The sequence below is a fragment of the Hyperolius riggenbachi genome, chromosome 6 (genome assembly GCF_040937935.1).
Source record: "Hyperolius riggenbachi isolate aHypRig1 chromosome 6, aHypRig1.pri, whole genome shotgun sequence".
In the NCBI taxonomy this organism is placed as follows: Eukaryota; Metazoa; Chordata; class Amphibia; order Anura; family Hyperoliidae; genus Hyperolius; species Hyperolius riggenbachi.
The window spans coordinates 345,449,369-345,476,584 of NC_090651.1; the positions used below are offsets into that span (position 1 = coordinate 345,449,369).

General features: G+C 46.5%; 1 protein-coding gene and 1 long non-coding RNA gene across 4 annotated transcripts in view; both read right to left on the reverse strand.

Moving 5' to 3' along the window:
- The window catches only part of LOC137521800 (uncharacterized), a 188,100-nt gene extending 171,681 nt beyond the window's left edge, over positions 1 to 16,419 (reverse strand). For both annotated transcript variants that reach the window (XR_011022207.1, XR_011022206.1), the window contains exon 1: positions 16,255 to 16,419. This is a non-coding gene — a long non-coding RNA (uncharacterized lncRNA). The remainder of the gene's footprint in view (positions 1 to 16,254) is intronic.
- The window catches only part of IGLON5 (IgLON family member 5), a 677,528-nt gene extending 653,693 nt beyond the window's left edge, over positions 1 to 23,835 (reverse strand). Inside the window, exon 1 of one of the 2 annotated variants that reach the window (XM_068241536.1) lies at positions 23,442 to 23,835. In XM_068241536.1, coding sequence (XP_068097637.1) covers positions 23,442 to 23,505 — 64 coding nt within the window. In that variant the 5' untranslated portion in view covers positions 23,506 to 23,835. The remainder of the gene's footprint in view (positions 1 to 23,441) is intronic. The other variant, XM_068241537.1, reaches the window with a different exon arrangement.
- Between the last annotated feature and the right edge of the window lie 3,381 nt (positions 23,836 to 27,216).

A 27,216-nucleotide genomic window follows, 5' to 3' on the forward strand; every position in this document is an offset into this window, starting at 1 on the left:
CTTCGATAACAGCTTTGATACTGTATGTTGGTCTTGAAAAATGAAGTGTCGTTCCAAATAAAAATAAATTACTGGCAAATACTACAAGAGAATGAAGAGGAGAACGTGAGTCTGCAGCGCTGGCGTGCCACTCTCTCCTCAATCCAAACAAGGAGCAAAATAAGTTCTGGCACCAAAGTGTTTCATGGTGGAATTCTGAGCCTTTTCGTCTTCATTAAAAAAAAGAAAAATGAAAAAAAAAGTGACTTTTATAGGAAACCTGCAAGTCATAGTAGCATGAACAGGGCTGTATTTACTATTAGGCACTGTAGCCACATGCCTACAGGCGCCTGATGATGGAAAGGTGGCTCCCACCCCTGAGCACCCCCCTCCCTTCTTCCTTGAAGAGAGTGTAAATGAGAGGTTACTCACCCTGCTTTCAGCATTTCACTGACAAGGTCTCCCAACAGTCAGGATTCCTTAAACGGAACCTAAACTGAGAAGGATATGGATTTTTCCTTTTCAAATAATACCAGTTGCCTGACTCTCCTGCTGATCCTCTGTCTCTAATACTTTTAGCCACAGTCCCTGAACAAGCATGCAGATCAGATGCTCAATACCAGGCAACTGTTTAAAAAGGAAACATCCTTATCCCTCTCAGTTTAGGATCCCTTTAAGTTACCTAATACTTGGGGGCACCTCTAGCTAATTAATATTGAGGGTATGTCTGGCTACCTAATACTAGGGGGCATCCCTTAGGCATTGCCTGGCTATCCTACTATTTCAAGCATGAAAAATGACTGGAACTGGTTTTCTCTTTGTTTACTACTAGCTGATGGCCCAGCGTTGCCCGGGGAGGTATTTGGCTGGTGTTGGATCCACAAATGTTTTCTAACCCTAACACACAATTACTCAATGACCTAGTTTGTGAGCTTTGCGGTCTTTGAAATCAATAATTTGCATTGAAATGAAACAAATGTGATTGGCTGTGGCTCCACGCCCTTTTCTGAATTTGAACCCCAGTCACCCAATGACCAACTGTACCAGCTTTGAGGCCTGTGCCATTAACAGTGCAAGAATGGCAGCAATTAAATATTCCCCTTGGATATAAATAGGTGAATTTTGATTGGCTGTTGTAGGCTCCACCCACATTTCTGAATATTAATCCCAGTCACCCAGTGACCAACTGTGCAATGTTTGAGAACCGTACCATTAACAGTGTAAGAATGGCTGCAGTTTACATTTCCCAGTGAAATTTGTATTCGTCTCCGCCCACTGATGACCCGGCATTGCTCGGGTATGTATTTGGCTGATGTTGGCTGCGGCCACTTTTTCTAACCCTAACACAAAATTACTCAATGACCAAGTTTGTGAGCTTTGCGTTCTTTGGCATCAATAATATGCATTGAATTGAAACAAATCTGATTGGCTATTTGTGGCTCCACCCCTTTTCTGAATTTGAACGCCAGTCACCCAATGACCAACTGTACCAGGTTTGAGGCTTGTGCCATTAACAGTGCAAGAATGACAGCAATTACATATTCACCTTGAAAATCAATAGGTGAATTTGAATTGGCTTTTTTAGCGTCCTCCCAATAGCAGCGCTAATTACGATTCCCCCTTCGGACTGCCATTGACTGTGGGGTAAGACTATTGCTACAGCTATTGCTAGCGCCTGAATTATGCTCTATTTATTGTAATCTGGGCTCCGCCTTTTGCCAGTGCCCACATCAATCAATCAAGCAACATGAATGCAAATGCACTCTACTCAGGGGTCTCAAACTCAATTTACTTGGGGGCCGCAGGAGGCAAAGTCAGGATGAGGCTGGGCCGCATAAGGAATTTCACAATCGCGGCGCATCGCCGCCTCTGCCCGCCCCTCTCACTCTTCCTTCACAGAGAGGGACGGGGAGAGGTGGCGATCCGTGCGGCGATTGACGTCAGGAGGGGCAGAGCTGAAGCTGAAAGCTCTGCCCCTTCCAGGAAATGCCGGTGGATTGCCCCCCGGGCGATTTGGGGGCTCTGCAGCCCTCGTTTAGCGGCGGGGATGCAGCGGATTACTTGGGAGCACTGAAGCGAACTATAAGGAAACTTTTGCCGGCGAGGGCCACAAAATATTGTATCGAGGGCCGCAAATGGCCCGCGGGCCGCGAGTTTGAGACCCCTGCTCTACATCGACAGTGAGCAATCGTTTATTTCCTGTGGATACAATAATTGGTGGTTTGTACAGTATGTGATCACACATGTAATCAAACATGATTAAACTTTACATTTTTTCTTTATAAAACTGTTGAATAGATAATTTTACAGATTACATTGTATATGGCCGGCTTAAAGGTCAACTGGAACAAGAGGTATATGGAGGCTGCCATATTTATTCTCTTTTTAACAATACTAGTTCCCTGGCTTCCCTGCTGATCCTCTGCCTCTAATACATTTAGCCATAGACCCTAAACAAGCATGCAGCAGATCAGGTGTTTCTGACATTATTGTCACATCTGACAAGATTAGCTGCATGCTTGTTACTCGAGTTATTCAGACACTACTGCAGCCAAATAGATCGGCAGGATAGCCTGGAAACTGGTATTGTTTAAAAGGAAATAAATATGGCAGCCTCCATATCCCTCTCATTGCAGTGGCCCTTTAAATCTGAATTCTGGGCTTCTTGGACAGCGGCTTCTGATTTCCTTACGATCCACAATGCATTTCACTGGTTTTTCATGAAAACAAATTTGTTATTCGTACATTGTCAGAGCAAAAAAGCAGTGATTTCACCGATCTGCACTCCTGCTAATTGTGTACGTGTGGAAGCAGCTCTGACAGCTCAGGCACCATTACTGTCAGCATCAGATATGTCAGCAAGAGGAGAATTACCTCCTCTCCCCCTCCAGACGTACTTCACCAACAAAATATAAAGTCCTACTGCATGCACTGCCAACTGCCCCATAGTGTAACCTTCCCCTTACCATACATGCCCTGGCACCTCCCCCACAATATATAATCTCCTAACATGCAATATTGCCCCCCTCCCCCCCCATACACTGTCAACTTTCCCGTAGTATACCATCTCCTAACATGCACTGCCAACTCTACCATAGTATAACCCTCTCCTTACCATACATGCTCTGTCACCTATCCCATAATAAAACCTCCCTCAACATAAAATACAAACTGCCCCCTACACCCCCATAATACACCTCCCCCACAATATAACCTCTCCTAACATACAGTACTGCCCCCAGCATGCCCTGGCACCTCCCCCACAAAATACCCTCTCCTAAGATAAAATACTGCCCCTGCATGCCCAGCTACTAATACAAAATACACACCCCCATGTCTAGGAATATTCCCCCAATTTAACCCCCTCCATGTCTACCCAAAAATGCTGTTCCTCCAAAGCGAATAACGTCAAATGATGGCCCTCCCAGGGAAACTTTAATGGGGTTCAATTAAAGTCCACTCCCCTCAGTCAGAGGACCAATCTCAGTGGAAAGGTCTAGTATGGAACATTCTGCATGGAAACAGTTTTAGAAGCTAACATCCTCCAACGTGTTAATTTTGGTGTACTGGAGGGTGGTAGTGTAAGAAGATGCCCCCTGTCTTTGGTCCCCTTCAGCTGCAGAGACTGCTTCCCCTGTAGTAAATCCTCTATTCCCCTCATCCAATATAATAGAAAATCCACCCTTAATATAATCTTTTCCAAAAACATAATAGTATCCCCCTATGTCCATGATAACTCCCTTACAAATAAAAGGAAACAAATTAACCCCCTACATGTCTTAACAAACTTCGACACCCCACTGCATACAAAATATCCTCCTCACAATTTAGAAAAACTATTCTTTCTACTAAACCAAAAAGGCTGACCTGAAAATACTCTCCAAATGAAGAGGTCCAGCCCTGAAACTTTGGATGCCAGGATGGTCCAAGGCCTTTTCCGAAATCACTGGATTCTAAAATCAGCTAGGCTAAAATTGCATGCACTGCTCTATAATTCTAGCACCTGCAACCTCAGTAAGGTGGAAGGTCTGATGAGGGTGCTTTCATGCTGAGGGCTTTGGCTGTGGCCCTATTCCGAGAATTGAGCACTGGTGGCCGCCAGCCGCTGATCCAGTAGTGAAGTACCCGAGCTCTAGATCTAAGCACTGCCTCGTGTTCATTCATTTATGCCAGGAGGCATTTCCATGATAATAAACTCGTTTTGGTTAAGCCTGTTGGGCATTTGCTCCAAAATAAAGCACCACCGATGGTAAGCTCTTGCTCCTACGTGATGTTTCCGCTCCCATTATCCCAAATTCCTAATATCTGCAATCCACAGGGAGACCCACAGACTCAGCGATGCCATCAACCCCAACGTCTGCAGAGACTGCGAGATAATTAGCGTGAGTTGATGGGTATTAGGACCACCTGTTCTCTCCCTCTCTGTGTCTCTCGCTTGGCACGCAGCTTCGCTGACTTCAGCCTTTCTACGGCAGCTCGTTCTCAATCTGGGATCTATCAGCGCACAACAATAAATGCTGCAACTTGCGCGGGTAAGATATGCTATTCGGCCTTGAGTTGTATGTCAGAGACGCAAGAGGGGGGGGATCCACAGAGTGTAAATTGTGCGCAATGACACACTCGGGAAACTGAGCTAGCTAGCAGGATATATTCTTTCGGTCAGTATGGAAACCAAGAGAGGCCGCGAATTGGATAAAGATATATGTGGTACGCCAACTTAGCAAAACAACTCGGGATGTCTCATGAACAACTGGTGCCCCAACAACCGCCCCCTTTGCTGGGCACCCATAAATAAGGCACTAAAGCCCGTCAGTAAGGCCGGGATACAGTCAGACAAACTGAAATGGTAGCCTTAGTTCTTCGAAATACAACTGGCTCAAGTAAAATAAAACAATTTCAAATACACAAAGTCCAAAGGAAAGGGAAGCTTGACCGGATGAGATAGACGTGTGAATTTGCAGTAGCGTGCATACAAATACCTATGGTGTGCCCCTTTTCTTCCTTCTCTGCCTAAGTGAGTTAATATTTATAAAGAAAAATCCTGGGATAGAATCCTTTATATCGTGAAGAATCAAAAACACAGTCCTCTTTCAGGGCAATCCACCTTGCCCACCAACACTTGTTTGTAACGTTAAAAAGGACTATATGGACTAATCAATCTCAGAAAGGCAAAAAAAAAGTCTCTGAAAAAACTTTATTAACACATATAACCAACATCAAAAAACACGGTTCTTCAATATCACAGTGATAGGTCTTGGAAACACATAGAAACATTTTTTTTGGATCAACAAGCGGTTGTAGCTTTGCGGGTACTAAAGTTTTGAAAGCTTGGTAGGGGGTTTGTCTGAAGACATAACAACAAAAGTTGTTTAGGTGATTCCTTTGCAAGCTTTCGAAACTTTAAGTTTCTTCTTCAGGCATGTTTCAGAGGTTTGCTGTTTGTCAGGGGGCGGCTGGTGATAGTGGCCTTGGGTAGTAAAAAGTACCAATCCGGCCCTGAGTAAGATGGAAACTCACAGTAGAAACTACAGTATATGACAAAAAGTGCTACTGTTTCTATGAGTGTCAGGAAGAAGTCCCTCAAAGCCAGACAGAAGTCCCTTTAAACTCTCACAACTCGTTATTAGCTGTCAGACATTATTCAACAGCAGAGGCTGAGTAGGTAAGGTCATTTTCAGAATTTCCAAAAAGAAAGATGGTGGCCTCCATGGACATTATATAACAGATTCTGCAACTACAGGAGTGTAGCTAGAAATGACTGGGCCCCATAGCAATTTTTTTTATGATCCCCCCTCCTCCCACCCAAATACCCTCCCAGGACCTCCCACCCAAATACCCTCCCAGGACCTCCCACCCATACATCTCCACACAAATGTACTACAACTTCCGGCATGCATTGCGGTGGACCTCATTAGTCATATAGAAACGTGAGCAGAGAGGACATCAAGGAGGGGGCTCTGGATGCTGGGGGGTCTATGGATCAGCCCCCCAGCAAGTAATGATCGCCCCCACCAGCACCCCCATTTAGGAGTTCCGGTAGGGATTAAGGTGAGGTGAATTTGGAGGAAGTTTAATTCAAGCTTGTACGGCTGCACCATACTAGTAGCAGGGCCACTGAGGGTTGGTTCAGACTAACAGGAACCTGACATTCTATCTAGAACACAGGTGTGGAACTCCAGGCCTGGAGGGCCAGATCCATGCCAGTGTTTAGGATGGACTGAGAAAGAGAGGAATGTGTTCTACCTGATGGACGACGCCTTTCCTGATTCAGACCCATCAGTTCATTTGAGCTGTGTCAAAAATGTGTGAGGATCTCGGCCCTCGTAGGACTGGTTTGACATACCTGATCTAGAAGGTGGCAAAATCCATCATTCAAACATTTCGCTTTATGGATCAGGGCCAGATTTTAAGTCCCTTTGAGTATAAATACACGACCACTTTAAATTCTCATTGCTGCCGCTGCTTGTGCTATAGGATGCGCATAACAATCGCCCTAATCTCGTCTTTGACCGCGTAATCCCGCGCATCACAATGGAACGCGGCCTTTTGTAGACTCCTTAGCCTCTAATACAGCAGAGCCGCCTCTGCGAATATATATTGAAAACACGCATGTGAGCTGGATTTGTGCGGTTAATCCGTCACTTAGCTAGATGACAAGTTTTTAGGCCCAGGCACCTCATTTATGGGCGCTATGTTCTAAATCCGTCCTTCCCATCGCATGAGTCAGATTATGAGCCTGTGAAGTGCATCGGCGCTCTGCAATAATAGAACCCTTATTAGTTGTAGAATGAGGAAGCCTATCCCGTCTTAACTATCCTCACCAGTGGAGTGGGGCTTCGCTATGATGTCACGCCGTGTCAGTTCGAAGAGGCGAGAAAACTTCTCTTATCAAATTATAACATTGTCATCAGAGTTACGCTAGCAGGGAAAGAAAATCCAAAAATGCTGACAAGAGGCCTAAAAAAAAAATCCACATAGTGGCAAAGTAGCGGAACTAGTAACTGTATATAGAAACATTTCAGAATGATTTTTTCCTGGAGGGAAGAGTCAGTACAGAAAGACAGCAGTGCGTAGTAGCTAAAGATAGCCAGTGACGTGCTAATGATTTCGCCTTGAATGCACATTTAAAGTGACACTCACTGTCATATTTGCAATTACAAACAACTTTCTGTATTTTGTATATCACTTCTCTCCCAATCGCCTAACGCCGATGGGCGGTGGGAGGGTGGCGCCGCCAGGACCGCCTAACGCCAATTGGCGTCAAGTCCTGGAGGCGAAGATTAGCAGGGAATGCGTGCGCGCTCCCTGTCGTGACCTAAGCGGGGATTCGTGATCAGCCTGCCAGCCGCAATCGGAGCTGGCAGGCTGTAGGGGGTAAAGAAAGGCAATAATTATTTGTACAGCGCTGCGATCTAGCCTGCGGTCTCCTCAAGTGGTTTAACTATGAAACAGAGCAGTGCTAATTACCCTTTGAGCTACCCTGCAGTAAAACCTTACCTGAAGCTGTTTTTCACTGTTTCTTTGATGTATAAGTGCTTTGGAAAATAGGACTGTCTCTGACCCAAGTTGGGTCAGAGAGCTGAGAGAAGCTCTTTTGCATAGATAACAACTGAAGTTTTTTAACTCTTCCTGTACTGGAAACAATATGTAATTCATATCTTTGCTACTAATGTTTTATTTCTTAGCTGTACTACACATACAATTTATTATATCATACGTTTATTTTCACTTCAGATTCCCTTTAATGCAAAAGCTGGAAATTGAGACAATCAAATGAACTTCCTGTGGGCGCTGAAGTGACATGTGCAGCTTTGCTTGTCTGTAGCTGTATGCCTACCAATATTTCTTAATGTGAACCTGAGGTGAGAGTGATACGGAGGCTGCCATAGTTGTTTCCTTTTAAACAATACCAGTTGCCTGGCAGCCCTGATGATCTATTTGGCTGCAGTAGTGTCTGAATAACACAAGAAATGAGCATGCAGCTTATCTTGTCATATTTGACAATATTGTCAGAAACGCCTGATCTGCTGCATGCTTGTTCAGGGGCTATGGCTAAAAGTATTAGAGGCAGAGGATCAGCAGGACAGCCAGGCAACTGGGATTGCTTAAAAGGAAAAACATATGGCAGCCTCCATATCACTCTCTCATCTTGGGTGCACGTTAGGGCTCGTTTCCACTATCGTGAATCTGCATGCGTCCAACGCATGCAGATTCGCACATGTAATGCAAGTGAATGGACCTGTTTCCACTGTAGCGTTTGCGTGGTGCGTTTTTATGAGCGGTGAAAAAACGCACAAAAGAGCCAATGAATTCGCCTGCTAGTGGAATGCATGCAAATCGCCGCTAATGTATTTAATAGGGAAATCGCATGCGTTTTTTACGCGTTATTTTATTTGCGATTCCGCATAGGAACCAATGTAAATTAACACAGGCAGTGACATGGTTAAAAACGCACATAGCCTAACCTATGCGAAATCGCATGCGTAATCGCGTAAAATAACGCGTAAAAAACGCACCTGCATGCGATTTCTTCTGCGGTGGAATCCAGGCGATTCCGCACCGCTACAGTGGAAACGAGCCCTTAAAGTCTTTCCTGCTTCCAGCTTCCTTTTCAAGATTGAGGTCTTGCAGTAGCTACCCCCCCCCCCCCCCCCACACACACACACACACACACACTTCCTGTGAACTACAGGTCTCTCATGTAGACAGAGTTTCCACTGTAATGCAGGGATGCTGAGAAATGCCTTTCCGTTGGCTGAAAAAAGATGTTGTTCAATTCTAAACACATTTGGTGCTTTGCTTCTATACACTGTTTGCCTTTACTCCATTTTGACTCCATTTTGACTCTAATAAGATTGTCATTACTAAGCACCCAGACATATATTTTACTCAAAAAGGATTACTGGCAATTAGGGGGTTAAAAATGACTTCATAATGTTCCATCTTTACATCCAGAAAAGGCTGTCGGCCCAGGAAGAGGGTGAAATATACTTCACAGCTCTGCAAAGTATCCTCAGAAGTAATTCCTGGCAATGAGGGGGTTACAATCCCTGTCATGTCAGCAAAGCGCACTGGCAGGAAAGGGGGTCACATGAGTCCTCTGGGGCACGGCTGAGGCAATAAGCTGTGGGCCTGAAGGGGTTAAACCGCCCCTCAGGGGCAGTGACGAAGTAATGTAACCCCTCGACGGCAGGCTGAGGTAACCGGCCCCCAGCAAGGACAGGATGTGATCATCCATAAGCTGTGGGCCTGAAGGGGTGAAACCGCCCCTCAGGGGCAGTGACGAGGTTATGTAACCCCTCGATGGCAGGCTGAGGTAACCGGTCCCCCAGCAAGGACAGGATGTGATCATTCTTGGATGCGTCACCACTAATTAATACAGACAGTGACAGTTATTCCCCCCTTCTGTGCCAGCAGCGGTATCATCCTTGTCATACAGTGCACTGTGAGGTAATGCCTCATGACTGACAGGGCCTGCAGTAACTCAGCTTCAGGGCGGCCTGTGCCTGAGGTAAAAGGGCTCCGGCAGGATTGGGGTCACTGGTATCTTCCCTGAGCAAGGCTTGCTGGCAGGGAAAGGGTTACGCGTGGAACAGCCTCTGTGAAGGAGTGATTAAAGGCAGTGGCGTAGCTAAGAAGCCATGGGCCCCGGTGCAAGTTTAGCCCCCCAAGCATGCTATAGATAAAAATTGATACAACACACCAAAACCAATCAAGGACAACCACAGTGTCAGAGGTGCGAGAAGGGAATGGGGAACTGTGTTTATAATCACTACTATTCAAATCAACTTTAGAAGTTAATATTATCAGCACAGGACTTATAAAGAGCTAATACTGTGTTTGAGGGAGCGCCACTTGGGGCCCCTCTGGCCCAGGGGCCCAGATGCGGACGGTACCTCTGCACCACCCTATTGCTACGCCACTGATAAAAGGTCTCCAGGGAGGCAGATGTGGCCACACTCTTTTCAACCATCTTAGTCAGATAGGGCTGGGGCCCACTAAAAACCGCAAATAACTGTTTGTAGCGATTTTAGCAGCGATTTCTGGGGATTATAAAATTTAATGATGGCGATTTGTACAGTGATTGTAACTTTCTTTTAATTTTTGTGATTCTGGGTAGTGAAATCACTGCAAAATTGCTTTGTACAGCTTTTTAAAAGCAACTCCAAACTGATCGCTTAGGCCTGGGACCCACCGGAAGTCCTTTTGCAGCACATGGCCACCGGAAAAGCACTGCGACAGTGGAACCCTATGGCAGTACCCAGAGATGGATCATCCACAAGGCAAACCAAACAGTTGTCTAGACTCGAGCCTGGAAAAAGTTTAGGGGCCTGGTGGGTGCTAGCCGCCACCAAATCTTCCCAAAAAAGCCAGGTGACCATCAGTAGTGCGCAAAACCTGCTATCTTACCCAGGGCCACATTTCATCTTAAGCCGTTTATGGTTCCACGCTGAAATCGCTAAGCAATTGAAAAATACTGCATTCAGCATTTTGGGAGCGATCCCATCCCGATTGCATCAATGGCTACAGAGCCAAATTGTGATTGATCTGGGAATCGCTGTTAAAAACTGGACGTATTCGATTTTGTAAACTGCAGATGATATGCGATCCACTAAAAAGTGCTTCAAGTATTTATGACTAGTAAAAAAAAAAAAAAAAAAAAAAAAAAGAGTGGTCTCACACAACACATGACTTCGGCCTTGTTCACATTGCGTTCAGCTCGCGTGTCTGTCTGCGTGGGGTTGTTTTTGAGGCATCTTTTTTTTTTCCGATTCCCTGCGCTTGGGTGGGCGATTTGTTTTTGTGCTTAGCAGTTTTCTAAGCGTTTTTTTCCAAGCGGTGAAGCGTTTTTTTCCAAGTCAGGAAGTGAACTCTTTGACCCGGAAAAGAATAAATACAATGTATTCATTCTTAGAAACGCAAAGGCAATCGCTACACAAAGCGATTTTGTGAACGTTTTGTGTTTCTCCTATACTTTCCATTTGAGGCGGAATCGCCTCAAAAATGGTCCACGCACCGCTTTACTGAACGGACAGCGCACGACCCGCGCTGATATGAACCTTCTCATAGACATTCATTGCGCAAGCGTTTGTTGGGTATTTTAAAAATCACCCGCGTGTAACAAATACCCGAAAACGCCTACAGTGTGAACGAGACCTCAGAGGGTGGTCTTTAGATCACATGATTACATCCAAGAAAAAAATCAAAATGACAACAAGTTAAAAATGATTGATGACTTGTAATAATAACTTTCAATAAAACGCGATCATTTTATTGAAAGAGAGAGCTGGAAGAATGTAGGTCTCTCTGATTTGAATAGATCATTTTAAAACACTGAAATGAGCACTTTGGGCGCTCTTGTGATTGCTTTAAGATCAATAGTTTATGAAGAGCGCAATAAAATCTATACGTGCGTGGCCAGCACAGCTCTAACCTCTCCGGCCTTCCTAAGTGCCAAATCTATGAACGCCGCCTATCAGGGTGATTAACGCTGCCCAACCTCACACCCATAGAGTCGCTGTGTTTAAAGTGGACCGCCCGTGTAAAACTAAAAGCCATAAGCACAGGCAGAGGAGGTTAGAACAGCGTATCCGTGGATACGTTTTTAAAGCTCTGCAGAAACGGAGGAGGCGGATCCTATGTTAAAAATAGGACCCGCTTCCACTTGTGCAGAAACACAGATCGCACATGGATCCGTGTTGCATGGAAAAAAAAACGTCACGGAGAGTCCAGATTTGACACTTTTTCCCGGGCTGGAAGGGGAAACGTGTCCAATGCAAGCCTATGAGAATGGACACTGTACACTCTCGCTAGGCTGATCGCCGCAACCCCGTCGCCCATTTCGGCGCATCTCGTCGCGGTTGTGACGTCATACTGACGCGTCCTGTCATCAATAACCACCCCTTGGTCCATTCTGAAGAGCCCGGAGGCCGACAGAAGCATGGGGATTCTTCACTGGGCTGCAACAGACCAATGGGAATCCTCAGCAACAGAAAGAATTCTCATTGGTTCATGTTGAAACAATAAAAATTCTCCCTGTTGCTAGGCAGAATTGGCCTGTTGCAGACTATGGAGAGCCACGCTTCTGCTGGCTTCCAGGCTGTGGAAGGGGCCGAGCGGCGGGAGCAACAGTGGCGGCGAGAGATGAGCAGCGGCGTGATACCGACATGATCGACGTGTGAGCGGACTGGAACGTGCCCTACCATCCAGATTAGATCCGTGTCATGCGGATCAGTTTTTTAGAAAAACTGATCCATTTGACACGGATCCGATCTGGAATGGGAGAAGTGTGGACCGACAATCGAATCCAAGTTTTGTTGGTTAGCCGCACCCCTTTTCTGAAAAACTGCCACTGCAGTTTTCTGCCTTTACAAAGACTGCTACGAGATTGTGTCATCTGTGGGTGGGAGGAGCCTCATAGTGTGGCCTGCAGGGTACTATGCATCAATCTGTGCCCCTGAGCCAGCCTATCACAGAGAGGTACTCTGCTTCTATCTGTGCCCCTGAGCCAGCCTATCACAGAGAGGTACTCTGCTTCTACCTGTGCCACGGAGCCAGCCTATCACAGAGAGGTCCTCTGCTTCTACCTGTGCCACTGAGCCAGCCTATCTCAGAGAGGTCCTCTGCTTCTACCTGTGCCACTGAGCCAGCCTATCTCAGAGAGGTCCTCTGCTTCTACTTGTGTCACTGAGCTAGCCTATCACAGAGAGGTCCTCCTCTGCTTCTACCTGTGCCACTGAGCCAGCCTATCACAGAGAGGAACTCTGCTTCTACCTGTGCCACTGAGCCAGCCTATCACAGAGAGGTCCTCCTCTGCTTCTACCTGTGCCACTGAGCCAGCCGATCACAGAGAGGTACTCTGCTTCTACCTGTGCCACTGAGCCAGCCTATCACAGAGAGGTACTCTGCTTCTACCTGTGCCACTGAGCCAGCCTATCACAGAGAGGTCCTCTGCTTCCACCTGTGCCACTGAGCCAGCCTATCACAGAGAGGTCATCTGCTTCTACCTGTGCCACTGAGCCAGCCTATAACAGAGAGGTACTCTGCTTCTACCTGTGCCACTGAGCTAGCCTATCACAGAGAGGTACTCTGCTTCTACCTGTGCCACTGAGCCAGCCTATCACAGAGAGGTCCTCTGCTTCTACCTGTGCCAATGAGCCAGTCTATCACAGAGAGGTACTCTGCTTCAACCTGTGCCACTGAGCCAGCCTATCACAGAGAGGTCCTCTGATTCCACCTGTGCCACTGAGCCAGCCTATCACAGAGAGGAGCTCTGCTTCTACCTGTGCCACTGAGCCAGCCTATCACAGAGAGGTCCTCCTCTGCTTCTACCTGTGCCACTGAGCCAGCCTATCACAGAGAGGAACTCTGCTTCTACCTGTGCCACTGAGCCAGCCTATCTCAGAGAGGAAAGGTGAAGAAAGAAGTGCAGTGCCAGCCACAGTATGCTGCATTCCAGATCTGCCACAATGATTCCCTGTTGCTTTAACAGGACTTGATCTCAGAACTTCCTCTCTGCTCTAAAAGATAAGCAACAACACAATAACCTTTAAAGAAAAACATTTCTTTGTTATAGCCAAAACTAATCCTGAAATAATTCTGCAATATGTATAATTCCTGTGTTCATGGAAGCAGATACCGGGTTAACATCCTTTGTTTACAAATCAGCTGCTCTGCCATGGCAGCCAGCTGACAAAGCAGAGATCAAATTACAGTGGTGATTAGTCACAGATGAGGGGAAATTAGACTGGTTTAACCACTTAAGGACCGGGCTCTCTATGCCTGATCTGTGCAGTGTGGGCTCTCCAGCCCACAGCACAGATCAGGTTTGCAGCATGGCGATCAGACTTCCCTCCCTTTTTTCCCCACTAGGGGGATGTCCTGCTGGGGGGGTCTGATCGCCGCCGGCTGCCTGTGATTTGCGGGGGGGGGGCTCCTCAAAGCCCCCCTCCACAGTGATTTCCGGCCCTCTCTGCCCTTCCCACCCTCTCCCTCACGATCTGGGCTGCGCAGGACGGTTGGCCGTCCTGCGCGCCTAGGATAGGCTTCAGCCTATCAGACTGCGGCGATCCCCGGCCAATCAGAGGCCGGGGATCGCCGATCTTTACGGCGCTGCTGCGCAGCAGCGGCGTGTGATGTAGACAGCTTTTTCTTCCCCGCGTGTTTACATTTAGCCACCCTCCATGAACGGACATGGAACGCCATGTAATACCACTTACGACCAGCCGCCGCCTATCGGCGTTAGGCGGTCGTTATAAATACATACAGGGTGGATTTCTCTATATTTTCCTTCTCTCCTGTGCAAGAGTTTAGGTCCACTTTAGTGACATTAGCAATCACCAATGGGATGCACCTGCTCCTCACCCAGTACAGATCTCTTCAGCAGTGGAATCACACCTTCTATTCCACCTTACACCACACGGTAGGCTCTGATTGGCTGTTACATCTATTGGAATATGCCGTCTTGGCTCCCCTCCCCCCCCCCCCGCAGCGTTCCTGACACAAGCAATCGTTCACACCTGTGCGTTGGTGCCACTATCACACATAATTCCCTGCAGTCTCACCTGTCTGCGTTATTAATCCACTACTTTACATACATTATCACGCATTTTTCTATCGCACATTATGGAAACTGGAGGAGGTACTTTCAGGATGAGGTAAGATGTATTAACACACAGTAGATGCTAAAAATAAAGCTATTTATACCCGATGGCCAGAAAACGCACCTCAAAGCATTAAACATCATATATGTGTCTTAATGCACCCCATGGCAACACAAAGACATGACCGACGCCCAGCGACGTAAAGGGGATGTGGCCATGTATATCCCTTATGATTGGGATCCACTACAGGCGCTCTGCAGCAATCAAAAAGAAAAACTTCTGTTAAACTGCACCACAACTTACGTAGTGTGAATGTATCCTCTGCTGTTTATTGCCATCTTAGCTTCAGTTTGAGGTCATGTCTCTAAACTTCCTGTCCATGTGACAGAGCCACTGAGAACAGGAAGCCTGGAGAATGATTCTCAGCAACAGGGACACAGACAGCAATAAAAACACGTATTCTCATAATGTAGAATAGGATCAGCAAATTTAGAATGTTTTACTGCATCTACCTAGCAGATAGAGGAGCCTGCCCCACACCAGTCATAACCAACATACTGTATAACGTTTTAGCTGGGGTTTAACTCTATAGGTCACACAGGCCAAATACTTCATCATTAAAATGCAACAGCCATGTTTGGAGATTACATATGTAGGCCGTGCTTCACGCTTGGTAATGTTAGGCGGTGACTCTTATTTACTGTTCCACTCTCTTAGCATGCATGTATCATTCTCAGAGTGCACCTCAAAATCTTCAGAGCCAGAGCTTTCTGTCATGCTGCTCCTACCCTTTGGAATTCCCAACCACACCCAGTAAAGACAGCTCCATCCCTGGAGTTATTCAAATCCATACCGAAAAGCTGCCTGTTTAGCCTGGCATTTGCAGACTTGTAGAATTCTTCCTCTGTACCAAAATGTACCAATCAACCAATTACTGTTTATACAATTTGAGTCCTATGGGAGAAAATCATTTTACTGATGTTGTTGTTGTTGTATACAAAGATGCTGCATCACCTACCAAAACCAGCGATATCTGCTGAGCTACCTATGTACAAAAAACTACCCGTGCATTATGGCACAGCGAATGTAACGCTATAAAAGACAACACAAGATGACCTTTCAAATAGAGTTCCCCTTTAATATAAGCCCCTTTCCAACGTCCTTTTCTTTTCCCTAATGACCTCAGCAAGTGGTATCAATCGGGGACGCAGCCGGTATTGTTTCAGTATGATCTGCGGAGCAGGAGCCACAATTAGCTGGCGGGAAACGGTATGATTCGCCGCACACGGCGGTAATTATATGCAAAGCGCAGTAATCCTTAGCAACCAATCAAGAGGCCGGTGTTATCTTAAACTCAAAAACTTGGGCCCACTTCAGACGAGAAGGCCGGAGGGTGGACTGTGAGGGTGTAGAATGCTAGACAGAGCACTCTATGCAATTGCTATGGGGCCCAGCAGCACAGGGGCTCAGTACTGCCTGACTATGTATGTACTGGTTTATGCAGGTGGCAAGGTTATGCACATACTGAACTGCAACATTCACACTCTTTTTGGTGCTTCAACAACAATTTAAAGGACAACTATCAAAATATGTATAAAAAAACAAACAAAAAAAAAACAACACATACAAATAAGGAGTATGTTTCTTCCTGAGTAAAATGAGAATAACTTACTTTTTTCCTATGTTGCTGTCACTTACAGATAGTAGTAAAAGTCTGATAGAACTGACAGGTTTTGGACTAGTCCATCTTTTCATGGGGAATTTTCAGCGTTTTTGTTTATACATTATGAAAGCACTTCTTGGAAAAGATCAATACAGACATACTGGTGGCTTCCCTACCTGTTTGCACACTGTTTTGGCAGTTGGTCTGAGCAACTGCCATTCAAATAAGTGCAGTGTTTCTCAAACCTGTCCTCATGATTCCCCAATGGTGTATGTTTTGCAGGCAACCTCACCTATGCACAGGTGGGGTCATTAGTGTCTCAGCTAGGTGGATTCCATGTAGTTGAGACCCTAATGACCCCACCTGTGGATATTAGAGGTTGCCTGAAAACATGCGACGTTGGGGGAGTCATGAGGACAGGTTTGAGAAACACTGCACTTAGACCTTGTTCACATTGTGTACTGTTCGCGTGTCCGTCCGGGTTTGGTGTTTTTAGATGCGTTTTTGAAAAGCGCTTTCCAGCGATTACCTGTGCGCTGTTTTTTTTGGGGGAACCGCTTTTCGAAGCGGTTTTGCCGAGTGCGTTTTTCCACTTCCTGATGTCAGTCAGGAAGTGAACTCGTTGATCCGGAAAAGAATAAATACAATGTATTTATTCTTCAAAACCCTAACGCAATCGCTGCACAAAGCGATTTTGTGAGCGTTTGCATTTTTCCTATACCTTCCATTGAGGCAAAATCGCCTCAAAAAGGGTCCATGCAGCGCTTTTCTGAGCGGATCGGAAACGAACCGCTCAGATGTGAACTGTCTCATACAGTTGAATGGTGTAAGCACTTTCAGGGCGTTTTTGAAAAAACACCTGTGCTTAAAATTTGCAAAAATCGCCTCTATTGTGAATGAGCAATAAGGGCTTAAAATCCTAAAAATACCCCCTGAGGAGATAGACCAGATCAAAACCTAACAGATCTGTCAGATTTCTATTACCTACTGTAAGTGACAACAACATAGGAGGAAAGTAATTTCTGGCTCACTTTACTCTGGAAGAAGTGCACTTCTTATTTGTATATGTTTACATGTATTTTAAAAATTTTACACATTTTTGCAATGTGTCCCTTTAAAGGGAACCAAGCACAACCTTTTTTCCTGGTTTCTAATAGCTATAGGAGCTGTCATGTTCCACTCTTCCCATCTAGCTGGCAAGTATTTGTCCAGGGGAAGGTGTGAAGATAACATCTGTGACTGCTCTAAACTCTTTGAAGCACTGAGTTCAATGTAACCCCCCCCCCCCCCCTGCTAATGTGTGCAATTAAAGAATTACATCAGTCCTTATCTGCCTGAAAACTCCACAGTCAGGCAGGCCTCGGAAGTAGGAGGTAGTTGGTTAGTAAAACCCTCTGCTAAACTTTTAAGTGTAAAAAAAAAATAGGTATTCAGATGCCCCAGGTGCTAAAAATGGTGCTTGGCTCACTTTAAGTGGATTCCTGTAATTGTTTTGAAATGGGGGCACACCACACTGCAGTGCCCAGTCCCTCCCTGCCTGGCAGAGAAACGCTGGTAGATTGTATGGAGGTTTGCAGCTCAGCTATATAGAGGCCCAGCCTTCTCAATCTTCCCTCGTCAAATGAAGTCAGCCCAACGGTGAGTTTAGACACGCATGAAGTGATCTGATTATAGTAAATTGACATTTGACAGGTTTCTAATGGGTTTATGTAGCGCACAAATAATAACAATGCTGTTCTCGCAGGTTAAAGCGGACACACATGATGAGACAGTCTGATTGCTCGATAGAATGATCAAATTGATCAAAAACTGAAATGCAAATTTTACTCTTAATCGGCACTGAGCAATTTTTTCAATTTTTTTCAATCAGAAACGGATGATAATAAACTACAGTTGATAAACAGAACGATCTTGCGTTTGTGGTCGCATATAAGATCCATCACAATTTTACGTTTGGTTCCCTTGCTCTTGTCTTTAAACTGATCCTTTGGAAGATTGCATGGTGTATGGGCACCTCAAGTTTCCGTAAACGTAAAGCGTTCATCCGTATTGTGCGACACATTCTATCTCTCCCCCTCCCCAGGTTCTCTGGTGAGAATTTCCCGTGCGCCATCCATATTCTGTACCAAGATAAATGACTTCCCGTAGTCAGGAAGGGAGTATTCAGCAGAGGTGGATAAAAACGAATCAAAGTCCAAGACCGGGTGACCTGCGGGGTGGCCTGCTTCTGATGTGTGTCAGGGGCTCAGAAACATGGAAACGTGGCTCCTGAATACCTGCCAGGTCCTAGGCACCCACCTAAATTGCCTTTTAGGTAATCTGGCCTGTGGTATCTAGTAGTGCTTTGCAGGATGACTTTTGAAATCCTGCATCCACACCCACATCTATGTATAGTGGTGGATGAAGTATTTTCCGAAGGGCCTAACAGGAGGACAGTCTGTCCTTCAGTTCTTTCATAGAAACATTTAGGCGGCGGCCCTAGGAGGTGGGCTGTTTAGGCTTTAGGTGGGGAGAGGGGATTAGGCACTAGGAGGTGGCAGGGCCGGATTTACCATAAGGTACTGTAGGCCCATGCCTACAGGCGCCTTATGTAGGAGAGGCTGCTCCACTAGTCAAATGTCCCCTAATATTAGGAGGCTACTTAATGCTGGGGTGGAAGCACATCTGGGTCACTATATGTGGGGGTGGGTGGCACATCTACTACCTAGGGTTACAAAATACTGGGGGAAATCTTTTCACCTAGTCAGCGGAGGTGGGATACCTACTTAATATGGGGTGTGGCCTGAGTTGAGGGGCAGAGCTCAAGGCGCTAGAACGCCTGTGCCTACAGGCTCCTGAGCTGTAAATCCGGCTCTGGGAGGTGGGCTTATATTTAGGCAGTAGGTGGGGAGGGAGGATTAGGCACTAGGAGGTGGGATTAAGTTTAGGCATTAGGTGGGAGGGGTTGGTTTAGGCACTAGGAGGTGGGATTAAGTTTAGGCATTAGGTGGGAGGGGTTGGTTTAGCCACTAAGAGGTGAGATTGAGTTTAGGTATTTTGTGTTTAGGCACTAGGGGGAGGGGTCAGTGTTAGTAATTAGGTGTGTGGTGGGTTGTTTTAGGCACTTAGAGGGGGATCATGTTCAGCCATTAGGTGGCGGGAGGGGTCAGTTTAGGCACCAGGGAGAGGGTTGAAGTGAGATTAAAATGACCAGTATTTTACTATTGGCAACTCCTGTGCACCCAATTCATGCAGCGATAGCTAAGTTTACATATCCTTAAAATAAGTCTAGCAAGTTGCAACATCATGCAATGTTCTCAAAGATGTAAGATAACTAGCCGGACTCTCCTAACGTTCTCCTGGTTTGGTGACAACATGCATCAGCCTGTGAGCGAGCCGAGCCTGACTTTATCAGAAATGATGCAGTATTACCAGCTAAGAGTTTCCAGCCTGGGTCATATCAAACTTGGCCAAAAAAAGTGATTCTGATTCTGATAATATTAGAACTTGTCCCATTGCGATCATTTAGAACTGATCTGTCCACAGCAACCAAAAGTATAAAAAACAAAAAAACAAAAACACATTCTGAACATGTCTGCACAGTCACACAACCACTATCTCGCTAACCTTGCAGCCACTCCCTACTGTGTTCTGATATAACCCAGGCATGATTATTTTTAAAGTTTTCACACCAAATCGTCACCCAAGAGGAGCTCGGTAAACTAGGCCGGGTGCAAGGCAGACCGTATCCGCCAATCACGTCTACTGTATAATAGGAGTAAAATAAGAAGTTGGAAAGCCGCTATTCTCGATGAGTAAGTGACATATGCAGCAAGGCAATGCTTCTTTTCCTGCCAAGCCTCAGCGCTGGCATCTAACTTCAGCAGATCGCGCCACCCTAACTAGCAGCGCCTGCAGAGGGTTAACTCACCAGCGCCGAACAATACAGATTACTCTGGAACACTTCCCATCAAATATTTACGCTTCGTCCGGCTTCCAGAGACCACCAAACATCTGTGACGATATATGATCCAAAGTAAGCCAGCCTGGCCTGCAACATGCCCACATTTTCTGCACCCCCAGGGGCCAGCTCGAGCTACAATGGGGCCATGGGAAAAAGTAACTTGGGGCCCCCCTGATGCCCCCCTTCCAAACAAATCACTTTCAGGGTCCCTGAGCCAACCCCCCCCCCCCCCCATCTCACAATATCCTTAGGTGTCCATCATATGCCACCCCTAAAAAGTATTTTTGGGGTTCCCATTATTCACCTCCTCCTTTTCCAATACAAAGTAAACACATGGGTCACCACAGCTGGAGGGGCACCTTGGGGGCTCCCACAAGCTCTGGGGAAATTGCCCCCTTTGCCTTTATGGAAGTACGGACCTGCACACCCTCGATGCTCCCCCCCCCCCCCCCTACCACACACACAGGGCTAATTTCAAATATGATCTATCAGATCAAACAAATTAACCAATACCAGTGCTGTAACTATAAAACATGGCCCCCCCAGAAAAAACTTTGATGAGCCCCCTTAATATATTCACAACCTATCCTTTGACTCCCCTTGAGGACTCTCGTAGTCTGGAGGCCCATCTCACAAGGGTCATAAAACAAGTGTGGTCATCATAATCTTCACACCCATAACCAGTGGAGCCACAAAAACACCCGATCTGAAGGATGGGCCCCTTAATCAGCAGGAGTGAAGTAGAAGTTGGGGCCCCCTTACAGCTCTAGGCCATCCGGTGGTCACAGGGGCTGCTCCCCCCTAGTTACGCCCCAGTTCTTTTTGAGTGTTTCTATAAAGATTCTCGTACATTCAGGCCAAAGATAGAAAAAAATTAAAAAAGTTGTGTCGTAGGAGACATTTCATTACACCTACAAAGTGTTTCCTTTCAGAAATCTGAAGAACTCGCTCTTTCGTTTTGATGAAATGTTTCGTAGAATACCAAGAAGCTGAAAGGTAGCTCCTTTTTCTCTTTGAAGGACCCACAAAGCCATTTATTCAACTCCCGTTCAGTAAGAAAGATCCCTCACACAGTAATGTCAACACATCCCTTTAATTACCGACGAGTCAACGTTAGATGCAGGTTCTGAGGGGGTAACGGCAGGTAATCTGTGCCTAAACCGAGCTAACAACCCACTAAACCTGCGTCATTTATTACTGTCACGAGTTAAAGAGATGACCTGGCAACACTGTCCAAGCTCTGCTCAGAAATTGGGCAGTTATTGTGATGTGATGCCACAGATTGAAACCAAACCTGACTGTAGGTGGCCATAACATACCCATAAAACGGGAAACTTATATAACAGACAGTCGGATAGATGATCTTCCGCTTGGATGGCAACTGCCTTAAATGTTACAGATTGCTGTCCCCTAGTCAATCCAGCGGTGGCCCTGACACAAAAGATAGATAGGTCGGGCCATTGTCAAACGATGTAGGAAAAGGTGTAGGGAGGGCTCATTTATCATCTGCGTAGACACGGGACGCCGAAAACGCTAACTCTATACAACTCAAATTAAAACTCAACCCGGCCTCGGAGCTTGGTCGCCATGGGACGTCTGCTGGCATTTCAAGAGTGACGTTCCTTGGTTAAAATTCCCCCAGACCGTGGCTTGAACGGGTCGATATTTGCCAGTTACACACACACACACACACACACACACACACACAAAAGTTTTACGTCAATGGACACATTTGGGCAAAGCTGTGAATTATTTTTTGAAGCCCTTGGCGGCGTTCGATGAACCCCCTTTCTGACAGTTGCCTCTTTTGCGTTACTCTGTATTTAAAACAAGGCAGCGGCGAGAAAGAGGTTAATCCCACGCTTCTGAGTAAAGCGGAGTCCTTTAAATCGCTCCAAGGCAGGGAAAATGTTCAAAAACGATAACAAAATGTTAATTAATCTGCCTCAACACGTAATAGGATGATATCTGGCGGGGGCTATCATGGCATGCGGGGTCCTCTGCAGAGCTAAATCGACACAACACAAGGCAACAAACACCTTCCTTGCCATGAACAAACATGTCCTGCTTCCCCCAGACAGGTGAGGAGGCCGGCTATGTTGATAAACCAACATGGGCTGTGAGGACACCTTTCCCCAGCAGGCCAGCCATTGCGATGTGTTCAGTGTATGGAGAACAGATTGAGACAGGGCTGTGTGGGGGAGCAGACACTCGGGTTAGACAGCTCCATAACTCTACATACAAGGTAATGCAATGTACAGACACATATTGTAGTTGCAGATGGGGACTATACAGCCATAGAGAGATACGCCAGCCATTAATGTTCCCTCTCTGAGACAGATGCTGTACACAGCAGGTCCTACATGCAGCTGCAATACATATATCCCATCAGGAGGACCCCCTCCTACCCCCCCACCCTCTCCACCTCCCTGTCCAATCCTTTCCTCTGTCCCCATCTAGGGATCAAAGGTCATCGTAGACCCTGCCTGTTTGTCTTCTGCCTTATTGATCCAATAGCAGGTCATTTGCACTAGCAGCATGTAGGCACCACGTTAACCCTTGCACAGCCTGGGGCCAGTGCCTGGTCTGCAGGGAGAGGATAATTAGATTGTCACACAAGGAGGGGGGGGGGGGGGTTGAGGGGAGGGGGACTATGCAATTGAAGAGTAGACCCCCCCTCCTTCCTGTCTTCTTATGACTTCATTAATTCCTTTTCTTCTTATTAACCTCTGACATACGATTATGCATCCTAAGCGGAAACTGATTGACAGGGAGCTGTCCAAAAGCCTTACACAATCCCCCAACGAGACCCCCTTGAAAGAAAAGAAAAAGGTTCTTGGCAGAAGCTGTTTTGGAATCCTGAATGAGGAATTCCAGGGACCACTGCATCCACTATATTGAGATCTGATCATTCCATGCACCATCAGAGGACCAGAAACCCCCCCAACCTTGTACTCCTCCACACGCAATCATCGCTGCTGCCCTGCTCAAGCCACCAGCCCAAGTTTGCAGCCAGCCACAAGATAAACATCGCATCAGAACATGAAGACCCAGCTCCGGTCCACAGCCGGACATTGAACTAGCGTTGGAAACTATTTCATTCATAAATCCGGGCTCAGCCAACTACCGAGACGGCTACAGGACAAGCTACGCATCACCGTGGAACGAGACGGGGGATGTCAGGTCAATAACTAAAGCTCACATGATTTTTTTTTCCATGCATTACATAGAAGGATCGTTAAAAATGTGGTACCTTCCGTCAGCATCACCGTGACCGCCAGGCTGGCCAAGATCACTCGCTGCACTGCCGTCTTCATTTTTATTCCGCTTCTCCGGCTGTCCTTCTCCTGGTTCCTGCTTTATTTTTGTCGCTCTCTCTCTCTCTCTTTTCTTTTTTTCTCTCTTTTTTTTTTATAATTCGCTCCTCGTTAACCCAATCCCCCCTCCCCTCCCTGTACGTTCCAGCACTGTCGTACTCAACGATGGCAAGCGGCAAAGGATGGAGGAAGAGTGCGAAGCAACGGTGCAGGGATTGATGGAGGAGGACAGAAGGAATTGTAGACTAGAAATCTGTACCAAGCCCCCCCTTCCTCCCTCACTATCTCTCTCTCTCTCTCTCTCTCTCTCTCTCTTCTCTGCCTCTCCTCTCCCTCTCTCTCTCTCTTGCAGAAGCCCCCTCCTTCTCAGATTCCCCTTTCACCCCCCTTTAACACATGCATACAAACAGACACACACACTGTTCCCTCTCCTTCTGCAAACCATATGGGCTTTCTGACAGATGGAAGTTGACTGGCAGGGCCGGACGGCCAATCACAAGCCGGACTGGGCAGAGGCTTGCCCCTTCGATGGAAAAGAGGAAAGCCAATGGGAAGGTGTTGAGGTTTTGGATGCAAAAAAAAGAAGATGAAGAAGAAGGAGAAGGAGGAAGCAGGACTTGGTGGGCTTGCTGATGCTTTGACTTCTCCACAAGGGTTTTGTTACTGCAGCATTGCTATGTGCAGGCTGTCCCTTCTCTCTCTCTCTCTCTGTCTGTTCTGCGCACCTTATCTCTCTCCTATACAGGCGACAAAGCACTGCAAGGCTCTGCCTGAGAATCCAGCACACACTCCTTCATGTCTCAGTACTGACACAACTGAAGTTTGCATGGGGAAATGGATTCCATTGATAACTTATGAACGTATTAAATGTATAAATATTGAATATTATTGTCCAAAATCCCCCCCCCCCCAAAAAAAAAGTATGAACCACAACTCATAATAATCATAAGAGCTTTAATAAATATTAAAGTGATTTTTTAAAAAATGATAAATAAGTGAGCAAAGAAGCACAGTTTTGGAAGTATGTGTGGAAACGGCGACCGTAAATATATATCACATCGAAAACAGACATTTAAAGGACACCGTAAAGTAAACCAGAGATGGACATGTTTGTTAAACAAAAAAAAAGACATGGGAGCTAGCTAGATCAGGTAGCATCAATTACTGCTGCTCCTCGGCGCTCCTGTGTCCCGCAATCGCCAACTGTAGGTTAAAAAAAAGCAAAACATGGCCATGTCCCCTGGGGTCCCAACGCTGTAGTTCTGGCTCTGTGTGTCGTAAATGCAAACCACGGAGCAAAGAGGCAGGAGAGGGGTGCCAGTATGTAGAAGGAGCCAGGGAGAGGCAGAGCTGGCCAATTAGAGCTGAGGAAGGGGCATTCCTAATGGCCAAGTGGGCATTGTGCAAGATTGCTTCCCCCAGTATAGGTAGCCAGGTTTAGGTGCCCCCTGTATAGATTGGCAGGTATAGGTGCCCCCAGTATAGGTTAGCCAGGTGTAGGTGGCCACAGTATAGGTTAGCCAGGTATAGGAGCCCCCAGTATAGGTTAGCCAGGTATAGGTGGCCACAGTATAGGTTAGCCAGGTATAGGTGCCCCCAGTATAGGTTTAGCGAGGTATAGGTGGCCACGGTATAAGTTAGCGAGGTATAGGTGCCCCCAGTATAGGTAGCCAGGTTTAGGAGCCCCCTATATAGATTGGCAGGTATAGGTGCCCCCAGTATAGGTTAGCGAGGTATAGGTGGCCACAGTATAAGTTAGCCAGGTATAGGTGCCCCCAGTATAGGTTAGCTAGGTATAGGTGCCCCCAGTATAGGTTAGCCAGGTATAGGTGCCCCCAGTATAGGTTAGCCAGGTATAGGTGCCCCCAGTATAGGTTAGCAAGGTATAGGTGCCCCCAGTATAGGTTAGCGAGGTATAGGTGGCCACAGTATAAGTTAGCCAGGTATAGGTGCCCCCAGTATAGGTTAGCTAGGTATAGGTGCCCCCAGTATAGGTTAGCTAGGTATAGGTGCCCCCAGTATAGGTTAGCCAGGTATAGGTGCCCCCAGTATAGGTTAGCAAGGTATAGGTGCCCCCAGTATAGGTTAGCAAGGTATAGGTGGCCACAGTATAAGTTAGGCAGGTATAGGTGCCCCCAGTATAGGTTAGCCAGGTATAGGTGTCCCCAGTATAGGTTAGCCAGGTATAGGTGGCCACAGTATAGGTTAGCCAGGTATAGGTGGCCACAGTATAAGTTAGCCAGGTATAGGTGCCCCCAGTATAGGTTAGCCAGGTATAGGTGGCCACAGTATAGGTTAGCCAGGTATAGGTGGCCACAGTATAAGTTAGCCAGGTATAGGTGCCCCCAGTATAGGTTAGCCAGGTATAGGTGCCCCCAGTATAGGTTAGCAAGGTATAGGTGGCCACAGTATAGGTTAGCGAGGTATAGGTGGCCACAGTATAAGTTAGCCAGGCATAGGTGGCCCCAGTATAGGTTAGCGAGGTATAGGTGGCCACAGTATAGGTTAGCGAGGTATAGGTGGCCACAGTATAAGTTAGCCAGGCATAGGTGGCCCTAGTATAGGTTAGCGAGGTATATGTGGCCACAGTATAGGTTAGCCAGGTATAGGTGGCCACAGTATAGGTTAGCCAGGTATAGGTGGCCCCAGTATAAGTTAGCCAGGTATAGGTGGCCCCAGTATAAGTTAGCCAGGTATAGGTGCCCCCAGTATAGTTTAGCCAGGTATAGGTGCCCCCAGTATAGGTTAGCCAGGTATAGGTTAGCCAGGTATAGGTTGCCCCAGTATAAGTTAGCCAGGTATAGGTGCCCCCAGTATAGGTTAGTGAGGTATAGGTGGCCACAGTATAAGTTAGCCAGGTATAGGTGGTCCCAGCATAGGTTAGCCAAGTATAAGTGGCCCCAGTATAAGTTAGCCAGGTAGGTGGCCCCAGTATAGGTTAGCCAGGTATAGGTGCCCCCAGTATGGGTTAGACAGGTATAGGTTGCCCCAGTATAAGTTAGCCAGGTATACAGTGGTGTGAAAAACTATTTGCCCCCTTCCTGATTTATTATTCTTTTGCATGTTTGTCACACTTAAATGTTTCTGCTCATCAAAAACCGTTAACTATTAGTCAAAGATAACATAATTGAACACAAAATGCAGTTTTCAATGATGGTTTTTATTATTAAGTGAGAAAAAAAACCTCAAAACCTACATGGCCCTGTGTGAAAAAGAATTTGCCCCCTGAACCTAATAATTGGTTGGGCCACCCTTAGCAGCAATAACTGCAATCAAGTGTTTGTGATAACTTGCAACGAGTCTTTTACAGCACTCTGGAGGACTTTTGGCCCACTCATCTTTGCAGAATTGTTGTAATTCAGCTTTATTTGAGGGTTTTCTAGCATGAACCGTCTTTTTAAGGTCATGCCACAACATCTCAATAGGATTCAGGTCAGGACTTTGACTAGGCCACTCCAAAGTCTTCATTTTGTTTTTCTTCAGCCATTCAGAGGTGGATTTGCTGGTGTGTTTTGGGTCATTGTCCTGCTGCCGCACCCAAGATCTCTTCAGCTTGAGTTGAGAAACAGATGGCCGGACATTCTCCTTCAGGATTTTTTGGTAGACAGTAGAATTCATGGTTCCATCCATCACAGCAAGCCTTCCAGGTCCTGAAGCAGCAAAACAACCCCAGACCATCACACTACCACCGCCATATTTTACTGTTGGTAT